This window comes from Dunckerocampus dactyliophorus, chromosome 8 (assembly GCF_027744805.1).
Source record: "Dunckerocampus dactyliophorus isolate RoL2022-P2 chromosome 8, RoL_Ddac_1.1, whole genome shotgun sequence".
NCBI lineage: Eukaryota > Metazoa > Chordata > Actinopteri > Syngnathiformes > Syngnathidae > Dunckerocampus > Dunckerocampus dactyliophorus.
The window spans coordinates 24799794-24821325 of NC_072826.1; the positions used below are offsets into that span (position 1 = coordinate 24799794).

At 42.5% G+C, this 21532-nt stretch overlaps 2 protein-coding genes across 8 annotated transcripts in view; one reads left to right on the top strand and one right to left on the bottom strand.

Annotated features, from left to right (window-relative positions):
• Positions 1 to 10416, top strand: sumf1 (sulfatase modifying factor 1). Of its 5 annotated transcripts, XR_008572193.1 has the most exons (10): positions 1 to 406; positions 1929 to 2102; positions 2181 to 2288; positions 5304 to 5386; positions 5449 to 5571; positions 5657 to 5771; positions 7966 to 8079; positions 9101 to 9160; positions 9305 to 9469; positions 9859 to 10416. XR_008572193.1 is itself a non-coding variant. In XM_054783914.1 (9 exons), exons 1-9 carry the CDS (start codon positions 167 to 169, stop codon positions 9404 to 9406), a joined length of 1119 nt encoding a protein of 372 aa, XP_054639889.1. In that variant the 5' UTR covers positions 2 to 166; the 3' UTR covers positions 9407 to 9793. The 5 variants fall into 5 exon arrangements, 4 of the variants coding, with proteins under 4 accessions (XP_054639889.1, XP_054639890.1, XP_054639892.1 ...); XM_054783914.1 differs by lacking the exon at positions 9859 to 10416 and having other exon boundaries at positions 2 to 406; positions 9305 to 9793; XM_054783915.1 differs by lacking the exon at positions 9859 to 10416 and having other exon boundaries at positions 10 to 406; positions 2214 to 2288; positions 9305 to 9793.
• The window catches only part of LOC129186073 (leucine-rich repeat neuronal protein 1-like), an 18476-nt gene continuing 6706 nt past the window's right edge, over positions 9763 to 21532 (bottom strand). For all 3 annotated transcript variants that reach the window (XM_054783909.1, XM_054783910.1, XM_054783911.1), the window contains one exon: positions 9763 to 13372. In XM_054783909.1, coding sequence (XP_054639884.1) covers positions 11012 to 13138 — 2127 coding nt within the window. In that variant the 5' untranslated portion in view covers positions 13139 to 13372 and the 3' untranslated portion in view covers positions 9763 to 11011. The remainder of the gene's footprint in view (positions 13373 to 21532) is intronic.

The following is a 21532-nucleotide window of genomic DNA, read 5'->3' on the forward strand; positions in this document are numbered from 1 at the left end:
TATATATAGAAGTATATATTATTATACATATTACAGTATCGCGACAAGCCTCTTGGGGCGCAATATAAAAGATGACTGGCAAGCAGAAGAAGAAGAAGAAAGAACACTTATCACGTGACTTTGCGGAAGTGTAAGTCTTAACAACATGAACAGTGCCTGAGCGACAATGCTTCGCTTTTTGGCTGTATTAGTCATATATTTGGGATGTCTGGACAAAACGTATGTACACGGGACTCAGTCAGAGGCAGCCGGCGCACAGGGTACAGCGAGCTGCGGCTGTGAGAGTTTGAAGAGAGACCCTGTTGTGGAGGATAAGAAATCATCCCAGGATGCAGCCGTAAAGTATTCGAGAGAAGCAAATGTGTTGCAGTCTGGTGCGCATGGAAAGGAGAAGATACTAAGTAAGGTAATCACCCACGGTTGACATACACGAAATAGCTCCTTCTGTATATATTGCTATCACGTTACAGTAGATCATCAAAGTGAGTACGCCCCTCGCATTCCAGCAACTGTTGGAATATTGTTCCTTTTAAAGAGACAATACTACATAAATTACATCTGCATATACTTTAGTATAGTCAGTGTAAAGCTTATATCGCTGATTGGCTATCCACTGAAAATGAGTCAATACAGCCATTATTGTCTAAATAGCTTGCAGCAACACATGTGAGTACCCTCACAGTGAACATGGCCTATAAAGGGTAGGGGATGGAATAGGAGCATCTAATTGAATGCAAATGAGTCGTACCCTCTTGTTATATGTCGCTTGACTAACTGACGATTCTGAAGTTTGCTTCTTTTGTGCTATAATTTAGTCCAGATTTGAAAAGTATAGTTACAGTGGTTTTCGAAGTGGACCAGGTCTTATGCGGTCTAGATGATGGGTGAAAAAAAGACAAATGTGGCCTTCTTGCATTTTTACAAATATTATAATGGTTGATCCAGATTTGAGAAGTCCAGGTACAGTGATGTAGACTCGGTCTAATGTGGTCTAGATGCTGAAAAAACTGAGAAATGTGCTTTTATTGCATTTTCACAAATAGAATAAAAGTTTCACAAACACCATGGTGGGTGTCAGGCAATATATTACCTTAAATGTTTTCACATAAAGAAGTGTCACTAAAACAAGACAATTACACTAGGTTCTCTACTTACGAACATCCGATTTGCGAACATTCGGAGATACGAACGCAAGCTGACTGGTCTATATTTTCATGTATTTTGCCTTGTAGTAACTCCATATTTATACTGCTACATGCTTGAGCAGTAGAGGGCACTGTGACACTGCTAATGGGACCAACAGGAGAGGAAGATGGGAGAGAGAGGAAGGCTAAGTTGTAGTTGTATGATACAAACCAGCAGAGCTGGTTATAAAGTTATAAATAGTTACTAGGCCTGCTTATTCTACACCACCCACAGAACACTACCTCTTTTACAAGAGCCTAATGACAACGACGACGATTTGTCCTTTTTTCAATAACTCCTCCTCCTCCTCCACCACGACCACCAATGACGTATGCGCGGACACTCCTCTTCAAAGGTAAATAACATTTATCATTACGTATTATTATATCATTTTTATTATTGTTGTTTTTTTTTCATTAATTATCCTCGTTTAATGTTACTACTACACCCAAACTCATATTTACATACATACGCATGTATGTATATATGTATACACATACATGTAGTACCTATATAATTGGTAAGTTACCTTTTGTTTGACTTACGAACAAATCAACTTGCGAACGGTCGTCTGGAACCAATTGTGTTCGTAAGTAGAGAACCTACTGTAGTGGGCAAACAGTCGCACTGCACATTAAGTTAATTCTACCTAAACCCAATCGAAAGCTAACTTCGACGTCGTGACGAACAGGAGACAAAATTTACAACATTTACATTGTTACTATTTTCTGCATATTCTGTAGATGGTGCTGATTTCTGGTGGAGAATTTCTGATGGGAACAGACAACCCGGGTATCCCTGCGGATGGCGAGGGTCCTCAGAGGCAGGTCCATGTGGACTCCTTCTACATGGACATCCAGGAAGTCACTAACCGACAGTTCCAGAGCTTTGTCAATGCCACAGGCTACGTGACGGAGGTGCTCGTCAAGTCAAAATTCCCTATGGATGCTCTTGTGTTGTGGTGAATGTCGATGTATTTTATTTTTTTACTTGAGGGATCATCAGCATTTGGCTTGTTATTCTCCCAGGCAGAGACGTTTGGGGATTCGTTTGTTTTCGAAGGAATTCTGAGTGAGGCCGTCAAACGCCAAATCACACAAGCAGTAAGTATATTTATTTTTGTTTAGAAAATATTCAATAAGCATGGACAACAACGTTTCCTCTTATAGACCGCTCATCTGTGCAACAGCCCACAGACGGACCCTCTGTCCATGTGGTTGCCATGGAAACCGTGCACTTTCATGGCTGGGGGAGAACATGGAAACTTCACACAGAGATGTTCTAACGGAAATTGAAAGCATCATGGCCCAATAACACGCTGTGAAGACATTTTCGGCTTTTGATTGTACCCAATGGTCACTTAAAAGTGTTTGTGCAATGGACTCCTGTGTCTTCTGAGTAAGCACTCAGAAGCACCACTAATCTGTATAATATATCTGGATAGCTCATACGTCACATGCCGCCGTGCAAGCCGCTGAAGCCACAGAGACGCCATCTTACCACTCACATATCGACTACATTTGCACAGCGTACGTAGTGTACAAAGCAGATGAAGAGGCTCGCAGAACATTTATATTTTAAATTAAAAAGCGGGGAGATTCTCCCATTCCTTCAAGTAACGCAACCTTCGTCCCTTAAAAACAATTTGATACGTTATTCTCCATCTTTTGGCTATATTAAATGTACTTTTTCCCCTTCCAATTCTCATTTCCTTTGGGATAAAATTCTACTGTGCACCCTGGTTCAGCACTCCCCTATAGCAATGCATAGTTTTACTCCTCGAGAAAGACATTTTAATTTTAACTGCATATCCCATCCCTTTTTTCCACTAAAATCCATGGTCATGATCCTTTAATTTTTTTTTCTTACTTTCATACAATTCACTATGCTCTCGTCTGTACAAAATATGAATCATAAAAGAGAGTGACTGTATACACTGTATACAATGCCTGGTAAGCATCATGGAAACATTGAGATTCTCCCATTCCTTCAAGTAACACAACCTTCGTCCCTTAAAAAAATACATATACAGTCAAACCTGTCTTAGCGGCCACCTTTATAGAACGGCCACCTGCCTATAGCAGCCACTGAAAAATCCCCCACAGCAAATTTACATGTTATAGACCCTGTGTATAGCAGTCACCTGTCTAACGCGGCCAGCGGCCACCCATTTTGTCTCCCTTGGTCAATATCTGACCGCATATAGCAGCCAAATTACCGACTCAAGTAGAAGCTTCATGCACGAAAAAGTTTCGTTTTTCTATCAATGAAGCCGTCGTGTGTAGACTTTAATTACGTAAATCCTAGCTCAGTCACAATTATTCACAAGATCCACACAAACTGTCAGTTGTTCCACATAAAAAAGCCGTCTTCTTTTGAGCTTGCTATTTCGTGGTCAAACATGTAACTTTAAGAGCATTTGCACCAAAACATTACCACAAAGTAGGCTGGGAACAGGACGTGCTCCCAGCAACGCTACAATAAAAAAAAAACATACGCTAGCATGCATGCAGCAGCGGGAGCAAAACTGAGTTAGATTGTACTTAATTGAAGTATTTTAGAATGTACTCACGTTATTTTTTATCAATCCTCATCCACAAATCCATCAAAGTCCTCATCTTCTGTATTCGACACAAACAAAGCCGTCTTCTTTTCCGTTCGCTACTAGTCTGTTAACTTGTTAGTGTTATTCAACTTCGAACCGTATTAAGGGCGACCTGACTCCAGCAAAGAAGGAAACTTCTCCTCTTGCTTCTGCCAGCTTTATTTATTGAACGCAGCCACCAGAGAGCAGCTCAGAACACACACACGTCTCGTCTCTCCTTCCTGCTTGCCCACAAGGCAAAGGTTAAACAAGCCCCACTACATAGCTGTCCAGGCAATGCCTGTAACAAGTGACACCGTTTATTTCCTGGTGTGAGACAATGTGCACTGGTCAATACTGTAATGCCGCTTGTTGTGGGGAAGGAGAGACTCACGTTGCTGATGCACTTTAATGGCTTTATTAACAGCGGAGAACACTGCAGGACTTTACATCCACGCCAACATAAACACACTTCCCAACTCTCTCGAAACTCACAGCTAGCACTGAGCCTACCTCTCCTGCTCGGGACGCCCACCGTCACTTCCCGTCACTTCCTGATCAAGTAAAGCTGTAATGACAGTCTGCCGTATAAAAAGTAAAATATTAAAAACAAGCGTAAGACATTACGAGCACAGCTTTGTTCTGTGGGTCGTGGATAATAACAAGCCTAGTAGTGCTGTACAACTTTTATCCACAGTCCCACAGTGCCCTCTACTGGTCAACATTATTATTATTTTTTTCCCTTTTTTTTCTTTTTTTTCCTCTACTTGTCAACATTCAAACTGGACGCCAACCTGTCTATAGAGGCCACCTGTTTATAGCGGACACTTTTGCAGTCTCCCTCTAGTGGCCGCTATAGACAAGTTTGACTGATATAACAAAAAAGTCCGTAAATTTCCTCTTAGCTATTATAGAGCTATATAAACGCATCAGTTCTGGACATACATTTAATCAGAGGAATTTTACACGATCGAAAATATCTGAGAGATCGACAGTGCAAAACCCGTAAATCACATGTGTCAAACTCGTGCCCTGGAGGGCCGAGACGCTGCAGGTTTTCTCTCCAACCAGTTTCTGCAGCAGTTGATTTAATTGATGAGCTCCTTCCCTCAAACTGAAGGTGTTGATCATTAAAATCACCTGCTTTAGTGACTGGCTGGAAAGAAAACCCGCAGTGTCTCGGCCCTCCATGGCACGAGTTTGACACCCCTGCCTTAAATTATCAATCATAAATCTACATTTCAATCATACTTACAGGTGAAATGTTCGTCCACAGCCTTTGAACTGGCGATTTGTGCAGTTAATAGCTGCACATGCAGGCATCTTAAGGCAAAATTTGTGTCCAATCCGAATTAATAAAAGAAGTTCACCACGAATGCAAAAGCTTGTCCGAGAAGTGTTTCTTGCGAGTGGCAATATGGCGGCCGTGTGGCTTCACAAGTCATTGCCAATGAGCTATCCAGATATATTATACAGATCAGTGAGAAGCAAGGAGTATGGGTAAATTACTTGCTAAGTTAATTGCTAATTCTAGGTGGCTGCTGCACCCTGGTGGCTCCCAGTGAATGGTGCCAACTGGAGACACCCCGAGGGCCCAGACAGTGATATCAAAGACAGGCAAGGACACATAATTTTAAAAAGAACCCCCGTTTTTCAACTAAAATCTTATCTTTTTTTAGACTGGACCATCCTGTTATTCATGTGTCTTGGGCGGACGCTGTTACATACTGTACCTGGGCCAACAAGAGGCTTCCCACAGAGGCAGAGTGGGAGTACGCCTGCAGGGGCAACTTAAAAGACAGGTGTGATCATCATACAGATTAAAAACTGCACCTTCAGCAGTTCTGTAGGCAACATGTCTCCATTGTATAATTCTCTCCTTTGCAGACTTTATCCATGGGGAAATCTGCTGAACCCTAAGGGGCAACACTTTGCCAACCTCTGGCAGGGGGACTTCCCCCACCATAATTCTGCAGAAGATGGATACATCAAAACCTCACCGGTAAGTGAGAGTGAGAGTCAGGAAATGAAATCCCGCTGGCATAACTCAGGTAAGATGGAAGAATCATGAAATCTGATTTATAATTGACTTGGATGAATTAGTCTTTAAAATACACAGGAAATTAAAAATTCTGATGATAAACTGGCAGCTCATGATTTTCACAGATTGAATGAATATAATTGTAGTTGTAGCACATGCTCTGTAGGGGGAGCTGTAAACCTGTACTAAGGTACTTTAGATTGATAGGCACTGTGTTTGACCCATCCATCTATCCATTTTCTATGCCGCTTGTCCTCACTAGGGTCGCAGGGGTATGCTGGAGCCTATCCCGGCTGACTTTGGGTGAGGGACAGGGTGCACCCTGGACTGGTCGCCAGCCACTGTATTGACCTTTTGCAGAAAATCACTACTGGTTTACTGCAGCAGTATCTACATTGTGTCCACCTAAGGTCTCATCCAGGAAAAAATATCCATTTTGTACATTAAAGATGCTAATACCAATTCTACATAGGCCAGTGTATGCTGAGCTAGTCGAACAAGATTAGCTTTGTGTTATAGGTGACAAAGCAAATTTGTTCAATATCTAATAATATAGCAAGCCCTCTCCACTTTGCGTACTCCCACTCAGCCTCTGTGGGAAACGGCTTCAAATTATCACTATTATTTTTCAAAAATACATGAATTATTACATCATGGTGTTTTGTGGTTTAATATGGCCTATTGTTATTCAAAAATATGCATCTTTGAGTAAATTTTATGTTGTTTTTTTTTGCCTTAAGCATTATCAAGCATTAAATACAATAGAAGTCAAATACAACTATAAGGCATTCAGAAGACACATTCGAAGACGTTGTGATGATATGTAGTATTCTACAGTGGTCACTAAGTGTCAGTAATGTTACTGTAATGTTGGGTGAGACACACAAGCACCACGCTTGATCGGCGGAACAACAGGCTTTTATTGCAGGTTTGAATAATCTCGCAAGAGGCTCAATAATCCCTAACATGAGCTATTGTTGTGGCCGTGACCCACACCAAGCTAAAACTCAACTTTGATCCCCCGACGTCACTTCCTGTCCTCCCCCCCACTCAGCCCTCTTAGCACCGGAACACATTTATAACAACACACAGTGTTGTCTTATGAGTCTTATATGTCTTATTTTCTCTTATTTGGGGTGTCACAAGAGCTCAGAAGACGAAAATGCGACAAGATTTCTTGTTGAGAGAAAAAAAATGTATTGTGGGCACTAGGCCTGGGACAATAATCAATTAATTAATGAATTAATCACCCAATAAATGAAAATTAACTTGATCATTTTGACGGCTTCAGTAGATTGCCATGTGCATGCGTGTCTGTAGAACAACGGCTTGAACGTAGTGAGCCCATTGGTCTGTCATACAGTCTCGGTGGGTAGAGGTGGGGTCGGCAACATACTCACAGAGTGTAGAAGAGTAGAACGTAGTACTTAGTAGCTTGCAGTATATTGTCAGATTTTTTTCATTTTTCATTACTTTTCTTAAAAGTAACTTTTCTTACATTACTTTTCTTAAAAGTAATGTTAAAATCTTGTCTCGTTCTAGTAGACCCAATCTCGTGTATCGTCTCATCTCATGAACTGAGTGTATCGTGACACCGCTACTTATTATGTCTACTTTTCAGACACTTTGAATTGTACAAATGTAACCATGTGATCTTCCTTAAGTAACTTGTTTCTCATGTCTGAAACAAATCCATACTGTATTGGCTAATAGGAGTGTAAAGGTGACTACAGGGGTGTTCTTTCATGTCTCGAGGTCTCTAATAATGTTAAAAATCGTATTTAGAAGTTTGTAAACAGGTTCTCTGTGCTCTGACGCAGAAAATATTCCATTTATAAATAAGGAATGCTACTTTACGGAAATTTTGACCACCCTTAGTCATCTGTAAACTCGCAAGTTTGAAATATTTTTGAAGGATCAATGATGAAAAATAGTCCTTATATTAATACTTTGTAAAAATAAATCTGGCATTACGTTTTCAGAAATTTCTTCCTGTCCATAATTCAAAAAGGCTATTCATCAATTCAAACAAATATTTTCTTCTCTTTCTTTTTCCTTTTCCTTTGTCTCTTTTGTTTCTGCCACATTTTCACCTGGCGAAGTTACAGTCTTTTCCCGTCCCAAGTAAATGATCGGAATGTCTGGCTCCCTGCAGGTGATGTCTTTTCCCGCCAATGCTTTCGGTGTGTTTGACATGGTGGGCAATGCGTGGGAATGGACGTCAGACTGGTGGACAGTGCGTCACTCCACAGAGCAACAAAGTAATCCGGTAAGGTCACACCATCTCAACATGTCCTAGAACGTTTTTAAAGGAAAGCCCCCCTTTTTTGGAATTTTGCCCATCACCCACAATCCTTATGTGAAACATGAACATATATTTCTTTCCCTTTTCTGTGTTTTCTAAAGAGAGAAAACGAGTTAGCATGACGGAGCTAACAATGGACCCACGGGACCCACTTATTTCGACGATAAAGCCCTAAAAAAAATAAACAAATTTAAAAAAAAGACAGCAATGGTCCATTTATTATCTGACCTGTATATTAACCAAGCTACCGCAATCATGTTATTGTAGCAGCTAACATAAAGAACTATATTATTCTGGCGAGAGTAACACAACGCCTTGCTAGTCTCAGTGTCACTCAGAACGCCTCAAGCCACTGCTGAGCGGTACACTACCTACTACAACTGCTGCTGTGTTGTTTGTGAGTTTTGAAAAGTTAACGATAGGTTATAAATCATGCCTTGCGCATTTATTGTAGAAGGTTGTGGCAATAAGCTGAAAAGTTGGTCAACTTTGAGATTCCACACACTACCCCCTAAACAACTGGACAGACTCAAGAGTGGATACTACTAGCTCTCAACTTTGCTATGCTGCTGTGTTGACGGAAGTAGCGTTAGCTCCTGTCAGCTATGTGAAATCAATGCGCCTAGGAAAGAAGTTCCGGTAATGTTTTTAATGATCAAAATAAGGCAAAATACTGCAAGTATTACATTTTCTGAATGTACCTGTTAATGTATGTTCACAGCATGTACGGTATATAAACCGATAAAACGTTGTTGGAGGGTTTTTTTAGAGGGCTTTATCGTTGAATACAGTAGGTGGATCCCGTGACCCGCTCCATCATGCTAACGCATTTTCTCTCTTTGCACAGAAAAGGGAAATAAATATGTGTTCATGAGTCACATCAGGATTGTGAATGATGGGCAAAATTCCCCCAAAAAGTGCATTTTTCCTTTAAGTTTGAATTTTACTTCTAATATCGACACATTATTGCCATCTTTTTTTTTAGACAGGTCCTCCATCAGGCACTGACAAAGTAAAGAAGGGAGGTTCATACATGTGTCATAAGGTAAGGTTTTATGCAAAAATGCATGATATTTTAAAAGCTTACAGAGGGTATTTTGTGGACATTGAGGTATTTTTTTATTTAATTCTGTAATATTTGGTGAGATGAATTTAATTTATGTACATCACATTTCTCCCCCACTCGTAGTCATACTGTTACCGGTACCGCTGTGCGGCACGGAGCCAGAACACGCCGGACAGCTCTGCCTCCAATCTTGGTTTCCGTTGCGTCTCTCCGGAGCCACATTGACTTACACTTGAACACAGACTGACTTTGAATCAGGGTCTCCTTGATGCCATTGTTGCAGTCATGGTAAATCCATTAATTCTTTATTTGAAAATGTTTTTTTAACATGGTACATCAACCTCCTGCGTCTTTAAATCTATGTGCCGCTTTACTTCAGACAGCCACTGAACTTTTAAATGGCATAAGTCAGCATTTTTCTCACTTTTATAAGAAATTAATGAAAACAATTTTTATAACATTTGTCTCTCAGCACAGTCTGCAAGAACATGATGTCTGCAGGAGTTAATGAATATTTTACTTATATCAATGAGTGGGAAAATGACTTGTCAGCATAGGTTTTGAGTGAGTTGATTTGAGTGAAATGTTCTTTTGTTTTTTTTTTTTTTTTTTTTCATAAAATACTGATAAATATGAGTAATGTGTGTGGTTATGATCTGTATTTTTATTCCTAACAGTCATTGTGCAGCAAACATGATGACTATCGGCAGGGCAGCCCTTGGCCAAACCAGCCATTACAAAATTATTGTGTCAGGAACAGAGCCGCCACCAGGAATTCTGGGCCTAACTGACCTAATAAAGTTTATTGTAGTATTTCACCAGAACTTGAATTTAGTTAGATGAATGTTTTGGCAATAAATGGCAGCAGCTGTACCATTACAGTGTACCACAACAAATTGTTCAATAAATTATTGTTTTAATTTATTGAAAAGTGTGTGAATTCTGCCATCTTTTGCTCCATGCCTCATGGCAGCAATGTACTCACCCTTGCGCAAAATGGGGCACACCTTGGATCATGAAGGGGTGGTTCTGACTACAGGCAGCTAGCAACTGAATCTGTGCGGCATGTCTAAAGTGAAATAGTAAAAAAACAAAGACGTCTGCAAAAGAATCAGAAAAGTATTTATTTTGACATTGTCAATATAACATATTACATGTGAAAATCTAACCAATCAGCAAAAACCCTAACAAAAAAAGTACTCCTCATGTCATTTATGAGGGCGAGGGCAAAAACATTCTAATGTTCATTGTTTGAAAAATAAAAGGTTCTAGCCAACATTTGTATTTCTAGCATGTAACGTCACATTTATCTACAAACTAAAATGCTATTGTATTTAAATGACAAAGTGTAACGGTATAGTTGATACAACATTACTGCACAGTTGCCAACATTCAGTAGACAGTGTAACAAGTCTAAAATGCGCTGTCAGCTTGTATTTGTCAGAGTTCATACAAACTCCTCGATCTATCAGTGCACACAGTTTATCTGTTTTACAAAACAGAAAGAAAGAATCATCTTTACCAATGCTGCCCCTGCTGCAGTATTATTAACCCAAGTAAAAGTGAGTTAGAAATGCACCACAGATACGGCATAGCAACTAAAGTAACATGGACGCTATATACAACTGCTGTCTTGAAGACCAAAACAAGAACTGGAAAGAATCAAACAACTGCGATACGCTATACTAATAAAAAAAATCCTGTCTTTGTTCACTCTGCCACGTATTAGCAAAGCCGACAATAGAACTTTATTTGACTTTTGCACTAAAAATGGCAAAAGTTTCTTGTCTTGTGCTGCTGGAGGGGCGGCCATGTCTCCTCACTCCATCCTCACCACATATAGTAGCTACGCGTGGTATCCACAGCAGAGGGTTTTCCTTCTGTGCTGCCATCTTTGTCCTTCTCCCCGTCCGCCTCCCACAGGTTGATGAGCGGCGGGTAAAGCTCATTGAGAGGAATAGAGGACGTCTTAAGCATGTACTTCTTCAAGGAGTGGTGATAGTTCTTTCTCTTCCATCTGCGAGCCGTGTAGACTCCCACGGTGGCCAGACTGAGGAAGGCCAGTGCGGTTGCCATGACGGCAAGCACTGCAGCACTCGGGTGCTGCTCGGACAGGTTCAGGGCAAAGGTTGCGCTACGGGTTGTGACGTTTACGCAAGACTTGTGCGTCTGCAGGTGGACGTTGGAGACCGTCAGACATACCTCATACTCTGTGGCAGGCTGAAGATGAGTGAGGTTGTATTCGTGAACATCGACGGGTACACGAGCCGTGTAAGTGATGTGCGGGTTGTCAATCTTCATGGTGGCTGAGGCCCATTTTATGTTGGAGGACATAACATTGGAATTGACTTTCCAAGAGACAAGGATGGAGTGCGACTCTGTCTGCTTGACGTAGATCCTCATCACCTGAGCACTGTCGAGCAGGGTGCCGTTCACTCGAATTGAGGCAACCCGTGTGTCGGCCCCTTCTGTGTTTTGGGCCACACAGGTGTAATGTCCAGAATCCTCCACCTGTACATGGGACAGCCATAAAGTCCCCTCACTGCTCAGGTGGTAGTGCTCTGACACAGTGTCCTTCTCAATTTTGTTTCCAAGAGGGGTCACCCAGTATATCTCTGGCTCTGGTTCAGCCATGGCCCGGCAGTCCAGGCTGACACTCATGCCAAGATTTAGGTTGAGGTGGCCAGGGAAGGTGTCATGGCATATCAGTGGGATGCACTGCTCAGGGGACTCTAGCAGTCTTAGCTCTCGAACACGCTGGCCCCTGAGCTCTGCAGGGGAGGTGCAAACCATTGCCAGGGGCTCCATGAAACGTACTGAGGTCCTGTTGGAGCTCATCCACTGGATGACACAGTCGCAGCGCAGGGGGTTGCTATGCAGACTGATCTCCCTTAGGTTTGGTAAAACCTCCACAGAGTGCTGGTACAGAGCAGTGAGGGCGTTGTTGTTGAGCATCAGGCTCTCCAGGGAGGGCATGTCCCTGAAGGCCAACCGGTGGATATAAGACAGTTTGGGGTTGTTTGTGGCCTCCAGCTTGGTCAGTTCCGGTAGGTTGTCCAGAGCATAGCGATCAATTGATACTAACTCCATCATGTTGTTGATACCCAACTCTTTTAGATGAAGCATGTTTCGGAAGTCTCCTTCCTGAATTTTGTGAACTGGGTTTTTGTTTAAATCCAAGAATTTCAAATTGGGGACTTTCTGAAGGGCCAATTGGGGGATTCTGACCAGTTTATTGTCATAGAAAGAGATACTCTCCAGGTTATCCAAGCCTACAAATGCATCTGGAGGAACATCAGCAAGATCCATGCCAGCAAGAACCAAGCTCCTCAAACTTCCTAGGGGCTTGAAGTTCATGTCCAAAAGGCCAATGACCGGGTTCTCCCCAATCATAAGGATCTCAAGGTTAGGTGTTTCTTCAAACCAGCGGCTGTCTATGACATGTAGCTTATTGGAGTTAAGGTGAAGACGCAGCAGGTTGTGCAGACCTGAAAATGCCCGAGCGGAGATGGAAATAATAAGGTTATGGTTTATATAGAGCTCCTGCAAGTTGGAGAGATTTCCTAGACAGTTGTTCGGCAGCTGGCTGATCTGGTTCTCCTCCAGATGCAGGGTGGTAAGATGATTCATGCTTCTGAGGCCTACAGCTTCCACAGAGCTGAAGTTGTTCTGCGACAAGTCCAACTCTGTCAAGTTCAGCAGGGCGTCCAGCTCCCCTCGGGTGTGAGAAATGGCGTTACTTTGGAGCAGTAACACTTGAGTATCCGTGGAAAGGTTGAGAGGGATGTGTGTCAGCCTCAGGTCATTGCAGTCCACTGTTGTTGCCTCCTTGTAGGTTGACTGGGGCGTGAACCAAGGACGAATCTCACACACACACAAATGAGGACACTTGACATGTACAGGCGACTGAGAAGCCACAAGCACGGCCATGCACAGCCAAAGTAGCGGAGGCACCATGTTGTCTGCTCCTTGTGCTCTAACAATTGTTAAAGGAGAGCTAGACTTCGAAGTAAAGACTTGAAGGAAGTGTTCATGAGCATTGGTCTGCTCTTGGGTTGGTTGGCTTCTCTAGAGAATCCTCACAAATGCCCTTTTTTCATCCAGAATAAAATCTCTGCAGAACAAATTACCAAGGAGCATCTGTTCTTGACTTCAGGTGATGTTTTGTTGCTCTCTTGTCAAGGTGATCACCTAAAGAAGACAGAAAATGATGATAATTTTTCGTAATAGACAAGGTACATACAGTCAAACCTCAGTTTTTGAATGCCCTTGTTTTCATATGGTTCGGTTTTTGAGCCTTGGTTTTTGTACAGTATTGCACGTAATAAACCAGTTCATTTTCCCTGTGGTGTATCAATCCACGGAATCGAGTCTCCAAACAAAGCACCCTATGCGTTGGTGACTCACTATTCATGCATTTTTTTTATTGAGTGACAAAGCAAATGCACAATCTTGGCGACACACTGGAGTAGTGGTCAGCTTCCCATCACTAGTCCCTTGCTGAAGAGCACTTGCATTGAGTGTCTACGCTAGTCAGACGAATCAGGTCTTAGGCAATTTGGTTAAAGGCCGCATTTTTAGTCCCTTGGACACTGTTGCCACACATTTAAATCCTGGTAATGCATTAGATAAGACAGTTTGGCAGTTGAATCTATAGTCCCTTTGTTTCTGAACCTCATGCCAAATAGGGCTTCGTCATATTCAGTATCTCTTTTACACACCCTCATTAATGAACAATACTGTGTTATTTGACAATATCACAGATGAAGCATCTTGATTTGTGGTGCCGCCTCCGTAGTGGCTTTTGCTTTTTTTGGTGTTGGGTAGATTATGTGAATACCAGCTGAGTATCAGTGTCACAGTGTCACTAGAATCTGTGTGTGTGTGTGGTAGGCACAGTCAGCAGCTCTGGCTGAGAGCCCATTACACAACAGGCTTACTAAACAGTGTGTGTGTGTGTGTGTGTGTGTGTGTGTGTCCTCTTCACTGCTAATCACTCGCTGCTTATGATGCAGGCTCATGAGAAAAAGTCATAGAAATAGTGCAATGTCAGCTTTTTTTTTAAGTGTGGGTGTTGCGCTGTGGGCACAACTTCCTAATCCTGGCTTGGCAATGCAAGGACGTGAGGAGAAATGGATTTAAAGTGAAAAATGAGTCATTTACTCACCAGCCAAAACCCTAGGTACACCTGCACAGTCTAATGAAGAACAATACAATAGTGAAATACATTTAAAACACCTTTATAAAGATATGAGTACTCCTTTTTTGTGGTTATAGAATGTACTGCATCTTACTAAGTGGTGGTGATAATGTTTTGGTTACCTATTTACTGTATGTATAGGCAAAATATTAGAAACACCATTCAGCATATTAATAATGCAGACAAGGAAGTTGATTATATTTTGTTTAGCTGCCTGATGGATAGTTGGCAGAGTACCAGTCTTTATTTTAAGATGTGTAGCAAAGCCTGCTTTTTTGTCCCTGTAGTGGTGGGTGCATATACACGGCAGGTTGGTCTATCTATGGGCGGGTCAGAGGAGGGAAGGAGTTTTTCCTTCATGACGTCATGAAAACATAGAACGTCTACTGAAACTTCAAACAAGTGAGGGAGGATCGATTTCTCGTTTGGTGGTTTCGGGATACATATTACTCTAAACGTCAATTTGACAAAATAAGAACTTTAACATATAAATGCTTTTTATAACCTTATGAAATTGCCCCTTATGACTATTGGATTCATTTTTTTCTTTAGAAATACAGTGCTTCATGAAATAAATATGTTCACATTAATCACCTTAATAGTGGAAAAACGTCCACATAATGTATTTGACTTGTCCACTTGGGGGCAGTAGTAGCAGGTTTAAAAAAAGATCAATAAAGCATTGTACAGGTGTGTACTCCTCTCAAGCTAATACACTAAATTTATGGACAAACATGACTCATTGACACAATCTGCAGCAGGAGAAGAGTTATGACTTTGATTTGTCTCTCCGTGTCCACCTGGTGACTAAGCACCGACGTTCACGCTACTTTAGCCTCTCAGCTCCTGAGGGAAATAACTGGCTCGTAAGCTGTTAAAAGCTCCATTATGGCCACAGCTTATTATCCGATGCGGAACAGGTTTACAGTAGGATTTTTGAGGTTGTTTTGTGTAAACAGGGTTTTGTTTGTGCTTCTAAAGAAAGAATGCCTGCTTTTGGCATCATAGTGATTTACACTACACTGCAGTGTATTTCCTCAATCAAACTGTTTCTGTACATAAATCCACCTTAATGTAAAAACATTTACAAGGTAAGTGTGTCTGCCATGCTACTTGTGTTTGTGCCACTGCAGCATGAAGTTCAAGGAGACAGCTATGGTGATTGTTGTTGTCATGCTGAGGCCATGAAACTCCAACACCTGGCGCCGGGTCTCTGGCAGCCTGGCAGCACTGTGGGGGCCTGCATCCTTTCCTACCTGTCTCTCTCACTCTGTGTGGTTGCTGACCTTGTTGAACCAAGGAAGCACTGCTGGGAACATATGGTCTATTTCACTGATGGCCCGCTTCTTAATCACCGCGACACGTTCATGACAATCGGGACTCCTGGTCATTACCCCACGAGAAGTAAACAAAATCAGAAAATTTGGGGCGTGCATGGCACAATTAAACTTTCTTTAAAGTTTTGCATGAACTACAAATGCAATGAGGACTCATGTTGTATGTGTATGCATCTTATTACATACTTAATTTAGCTGGAATTTGGCTAATAAAGATGAAAATGCCATTTTGCATGCCGCTTGAGATACCATCTGCTGCCAGCCACAAGAGCCTCTGATTTCATCCGGCTGCGGGGATTTTAATGTCAGCTCACTGATGTCATGTGACATCTACATTTGGGTTACAGTATAGCAGAGGTGTAGACTCAAGTCAGAATAATTGGATTTGAGCCAGACTCTAGTCACAATTTTGATGACTTCAGACCCAACTTGACAATATCAACGACTTGCAACTCGACTTGGACTTTGACATCAATGACTCGGGAATTGACTCGGACTTTAGTCTGATGACTTGAAAATACTTGAGCTTTTCAGTGAATGTCTTGAATAAAATGTGTTCCCATTCAAAGTATTCAACTAACGTGATAATTTCCAGCAAGACAACATATTTTCCCTTTAAATCTGCCTCATTGAATGCATCTATTGATGTCCCATCATGTTTAAGAACAAAAAATGATTGTGTGGATTATATACATCCTGAATGTTATATCAGCTAAGTCTTCTCACATTGGTCTTATTTTATTTAAAAAAATAAAGCAATTCCAAATGCATTAATTGTATTTGTCAAATTTAATAGATTGTTACATTGTTATAATGGCATTTGATTTGAGAGACACTAAACAGTGCTTCTCCTCTGTGAACCACCAAGTTATTGTGTAGGGTTTTGAGTGCCCGAGTGATCCTAGGAGCTATGTTGTCTGGGGCTATATACCCCTGGTAGGGTCTCCCAAGGCAAACAGGTCCTAAGTGACGGGCCAGAGCAAGAGTGATTCAGAAGACCCTATGAACAAACACAAGAGGAGGGACTACACCTCGCCCGGACGTGGGGTACCAGGGCGTCACCCTGGAGCCAGGCCCGGGGGAGGGGCTCACAGGTGAGCTCCTGGTGGTCGGGCCTTCACCTGTGGGGCCCGGCCAGACCCATCCCGAAGGAGCCACATGGAATATCCATCCCGTATACCCACCACGTGCGGGGGCAAGCATAAGGGTCCGGTGCAATGTGTTTTGGGTGGCGGTTGAGGGCAGGCCCCTGGGCAACCTGGTCTTCGGCGACCAAATCTGGTTCTTGGGACATGGAATGTCACTTCTCTGGTGGGAAAGGAGCCTGAACTTGTGCGAGAGGTTGAAACATTCTCGCTAGACATAGTTAGACTTACCTCGACCCACATGAGTTCTGAAACCAAACTCCTCGAGAGGGTCTGGGCCTTGTTCTACTTTGGAATTGCTGCAGGGGAGAGGCGGGGAGCTGGTGTGGACTTATTAATAACCCCCTGGCTCAGTGCCTCTGTGTTAGAGTCATCCCCAGTGAATGAGAGGGTAATTTCCCTACGCCTTTGGATTGGGGAAAGGGTCCTGTCGTTTGTGCGTATGCGCCAAACAGCAGTTCAAAGTACCCAGCCTTCTTGGAGTCCATCAGAGGGGTGCTGGAGAGCACCTCAGCTGGTGACTCCGTAGTCCTACTGGGAGGCTGAAACGCTCATGCGGGTAATGACAGTGTGACCTGGAGGGGCGTGATTGGGAAGAACGGCCTCCCCGATCTGAACCCGTGTGGTATGATGTTATTGGACTTCTGTGCGAACCACAGTTTGTCCATAACAAACACCATGTTGGAACAAAGGGATGTCCACAGGTGCACTTGGCGCCAGGACACCCTAGGCCGCAGGTTTGTAGTTGTACTGTCAGACCTGCGTCCACATGTTCTAGTCACGCGGGTGAAGGGAGAAGCTGATCTGCCAACTGATCACCACCTGGTGATGAGTCGTATTAGATAGCAGGCGAGGATGCCGGACAGACCTGGGAGACCCAAACATGTAGTGAGGGTGTGCTGGGAACGTCTGGCAGAGTCTCTCGTTTGTCGAGTCTTCAACTCTAACCTCCGGCAGTGCTTCGCCTGCATCCCGGGGAAGGACGAGGATATCGAGTCCGAATGGGCCGTATGCAGTGCCTCCATTGCTGAGGCAGCCGATCGAAGCTGCGGCCGCAAAGCAGTGGTGGCGGCAAGCCCAGAAACCGATGGCGGACACCAGAGGTCAGGGCAGCCGTCAACCTGAAGAAGGAGTCCTATTGAGTATGGATGGCTTGTGGGACTCCTGAAGCAGCTGACAGGTACCGGCAGGTCAAGTGGCACGCGGCATATGGCTTCGGCGGTGGTCGAGGCAAAAATTCGGGTGTGGGAAGAGTTCAGTGAGGCCATGGAGTACGACTTTCGGTCGGCCTCAAAGAGGTTCTGGCAAACCGTCTCACACCTCAGAAAGGGGAAGCAGTGCCCGCTCCAGACTGTTTACAGTGGGGATGGAAGCCTGCTGACCTTGATTGAGAATATAGTCGGAAAGGGAAGAAATACTCTGAGGCCCTTCTCAATCCCACTGACATACCTTCATCAAGGAAGCAGAGTCTAAGGACACAGTGTGTTCCAATGAAAGGGGATCACACTCCTCAGCCCCCCTGGGAAAGTCTGTTCCAGGGTGCTGGAGAGAAAGGTACGATTGTTAGTCGAACCTTGGCTACAGGAGGTGCAAGGTGGACCAGCTGGAAGGTACAGGGGAGTCTGCCCAACCGGTCAACATGTGCTTTGTGGACAAAAGGCATGAGTATCGTCTGCAGTTGTCATTTATATATAGGTTGAACAGTTTGGGTCCTAGTATTGTACCCTGTGGTACCCCGCGCAATATATATTTAAGCATTCAAGCACTTGACTCGAGGTTAAAGACTTGAGACTTGCAAAGTACTGAATTGCAAATTGTTAGATTCACAATGCAATCAAACTGAGACAACTGTATCAAATGGTTCAATACATTTATTGTTGCACCCCTACTATTTAGACAACAATGGTCTTGATTTATTTTCAGCGGATGGTATATTAATACTGCTATACAAGCTGGACACACTGACTACTCTACAGTATATATTGTACCCACAAACACACACAGAGTCCCGTCTCAATTGATTAAATCCTTTATAAACCTCTTTAAAGGGGTTTGATCAGTAAAGACAGATGCCTCACACTTCAGTCTAATCACACAGTCTCATAATTACTGCTCGAGGATGCCAATAAAAATAAAAAAATGCTGCTTGATTTGATTACACAATCCCGCTTTCCTTCTTGTGCACTGTGAGGAGCAACAGCAAATATTCATCCTTAACCTGACAGGAATATCAATGGGGTAGATACGGCAACCCTGAGGATCATTTCCCCAAGAGAGTGAGAACCTGACAGCGTATAACACTGTACAGAATGGCTTTGCCGGAACAACACCTTTTGTGAACTCTTGTTTTGAGGGAAGGGGAGGGGATTAGGTTTGTGATTAATTCTCACACTGTCAACACAAGGCAGGAGCATCATCTGTATCTTGAGAAGCCATTACTAAATCTACAGGCTAAAGCAGTAGACAGATGAGACTGAATGAAGACAGTACCGTCAACAAAGTTAGTTGCCGTTAAGGTTTCATAAAAAGATACGACACACTTTTCCAGAATACTTTTTGACTTACATGTGCGCACAGCTCACAAACCAACAGAAATAGTCAGCAAAATCCCCCGACAGCTTGGCATTATCCAACTGAATTGAAGGCTCCAGCAGAAGAGATTTACTCTCTTTGCTCAGCCAGTCCATATGAGGTTTTAATCTTAAGTACACATTTCACATATACCGTCAAACCTCGGTTTTCCAACGCCACAGTTTTTGAATGATTTGTTTTTGCCAAGATTTTGGTCTTGGTTATCGTACAATACTGCACATAACAAACTGTTAGATTGTACCTCGTGGTACATTGAGTCTTGTGGTATTAGTAAAGATGTGGAAGGATGATATTTCCAGCATTGCTTGTTCATTCCGCCATCTTGGATCACACACCCAACACCAAATCTGGTAATACTTTGTTTACACAATACTACAGTCACCTGTAAGGTGGTGATTCTACAAATGTGTGTCGCAGGTAGGCCTGTTACGATAATCAATAAATAAACCAAAAAATGAATGAAAACAAACTTGATCATTTTGCCTGCCTTGATACAGTATATTCACATGTGCATGCGTGTTTCCTCCTCTCTATCTACCAAACTGGCTTGATTGACACGAGGGTTTACTTTTTGCATCTGTCTCAACACCTGGGCCCATTGGTTCTATAGCGGAATGAACGGAGTGAGTTAACCCTCCTGTCAGTTAATCAGTCTCTCCAGTGGGGCGCTAGCAAGTGTGCACTCGCTAGCTGTGTGTGTCGTGTGCTACACGATCACATACTTTCTTCATGCCTGTTGTGTATAAAACACAATTGATGTTATCTTCAGCCTGTTTGCGCGTTGTCATTTTGTGACATGAAAAAGTTTGTGACAAAGACAATTACATAATAGGGCTGCCTGATTAATCACAGTTGACAAATGAATTAATCATGATTAATCACCATTCGCAACTATGTGTGAAATATACCAATTTTTACTGTATTTAATGAAGAGAAAGATCAAGGACACGATGGGATTATATATATTTGTATGTATATTAACAGCTCCAAATGACTTGAAAATGTCAATCAAGCTAAAAGATACCAGACAAGTAAAAAAATCTGTTCGTCGAACACTAGTCTCTTTAATAGTAGCAGAACATTTGAATCACACTTTAAACGTTGTTATTATGAGCAATGAGGGGTTGGTTCAAAGACATCGTGTAAGGTACTGTGTAAGGTAAATGACTTCTTCCAGTGTAATTTACAGCATACTTACAGTAAATGTAGCAAATTGTACATCTGCATGAACCCTTTAGGTGCCACAGTTTTGATATTACTAATTCAAGTGGTTGTAGCTTGAAAATGGTTAGAGATAAAAGCATACTGTAAATGAGAAAAAAAATCATCAGTATGACCCAAAGTTTGTGATGGGAGTAAATTAATTTGCATATTATGACGTCACCAGGCTCAGAAATTGTCAGATCATCTCTCACGCAAACACAGCCATCATCATCATCATTTACAGATCTTGAACAAAACTGTTGCTTTCTGCTATTGGAAGTATATTTCCTGTCGCACATTCCAACGCGACTGTCCCTATTTCTGCAGGGGATTTTTTTTTACATTCCTGCTACCCCCTCTCACCATAACGGTGTTTTGACCACCTGTGCTACACGCACCGTCTTTTAGAGAAACATATGAATCCTCTGGGATGTCCCCTCCTGCGACCCAGAACACAGTGAAGCTCCAAAATGTGCTGCTTTGTAGACTGTCAGAGCTCATTAAACTCATTAAACTCCTAAGAGTTACGAAGTGAGTGATAAGGATATCCAATTCATGTTTTTCTTTATCCTTCCGTCTATTTACACACGCGTGCGCATTATAAAGCCGTTTTTGTGATGTTCGGAGTGTCCCTGAATGCATCTCTCGTTCTTGTAATGAGAATATTTTTGACAGCCCTATTAAATAAACTATAAAAACCGGTGGAACTTATGTTTCAGCTGCAGTGATTCCCAAAGTATAACACCTCATTGTGCCATTGTGCACCAAGCGCATTTTGCTGGATCCAAAACATGGACTTTGACCAAACTCCGACAACATGTTACATATCATTAAGCGTAAACAGCGTATTCCACACACAATGTTGAAAAAAGTG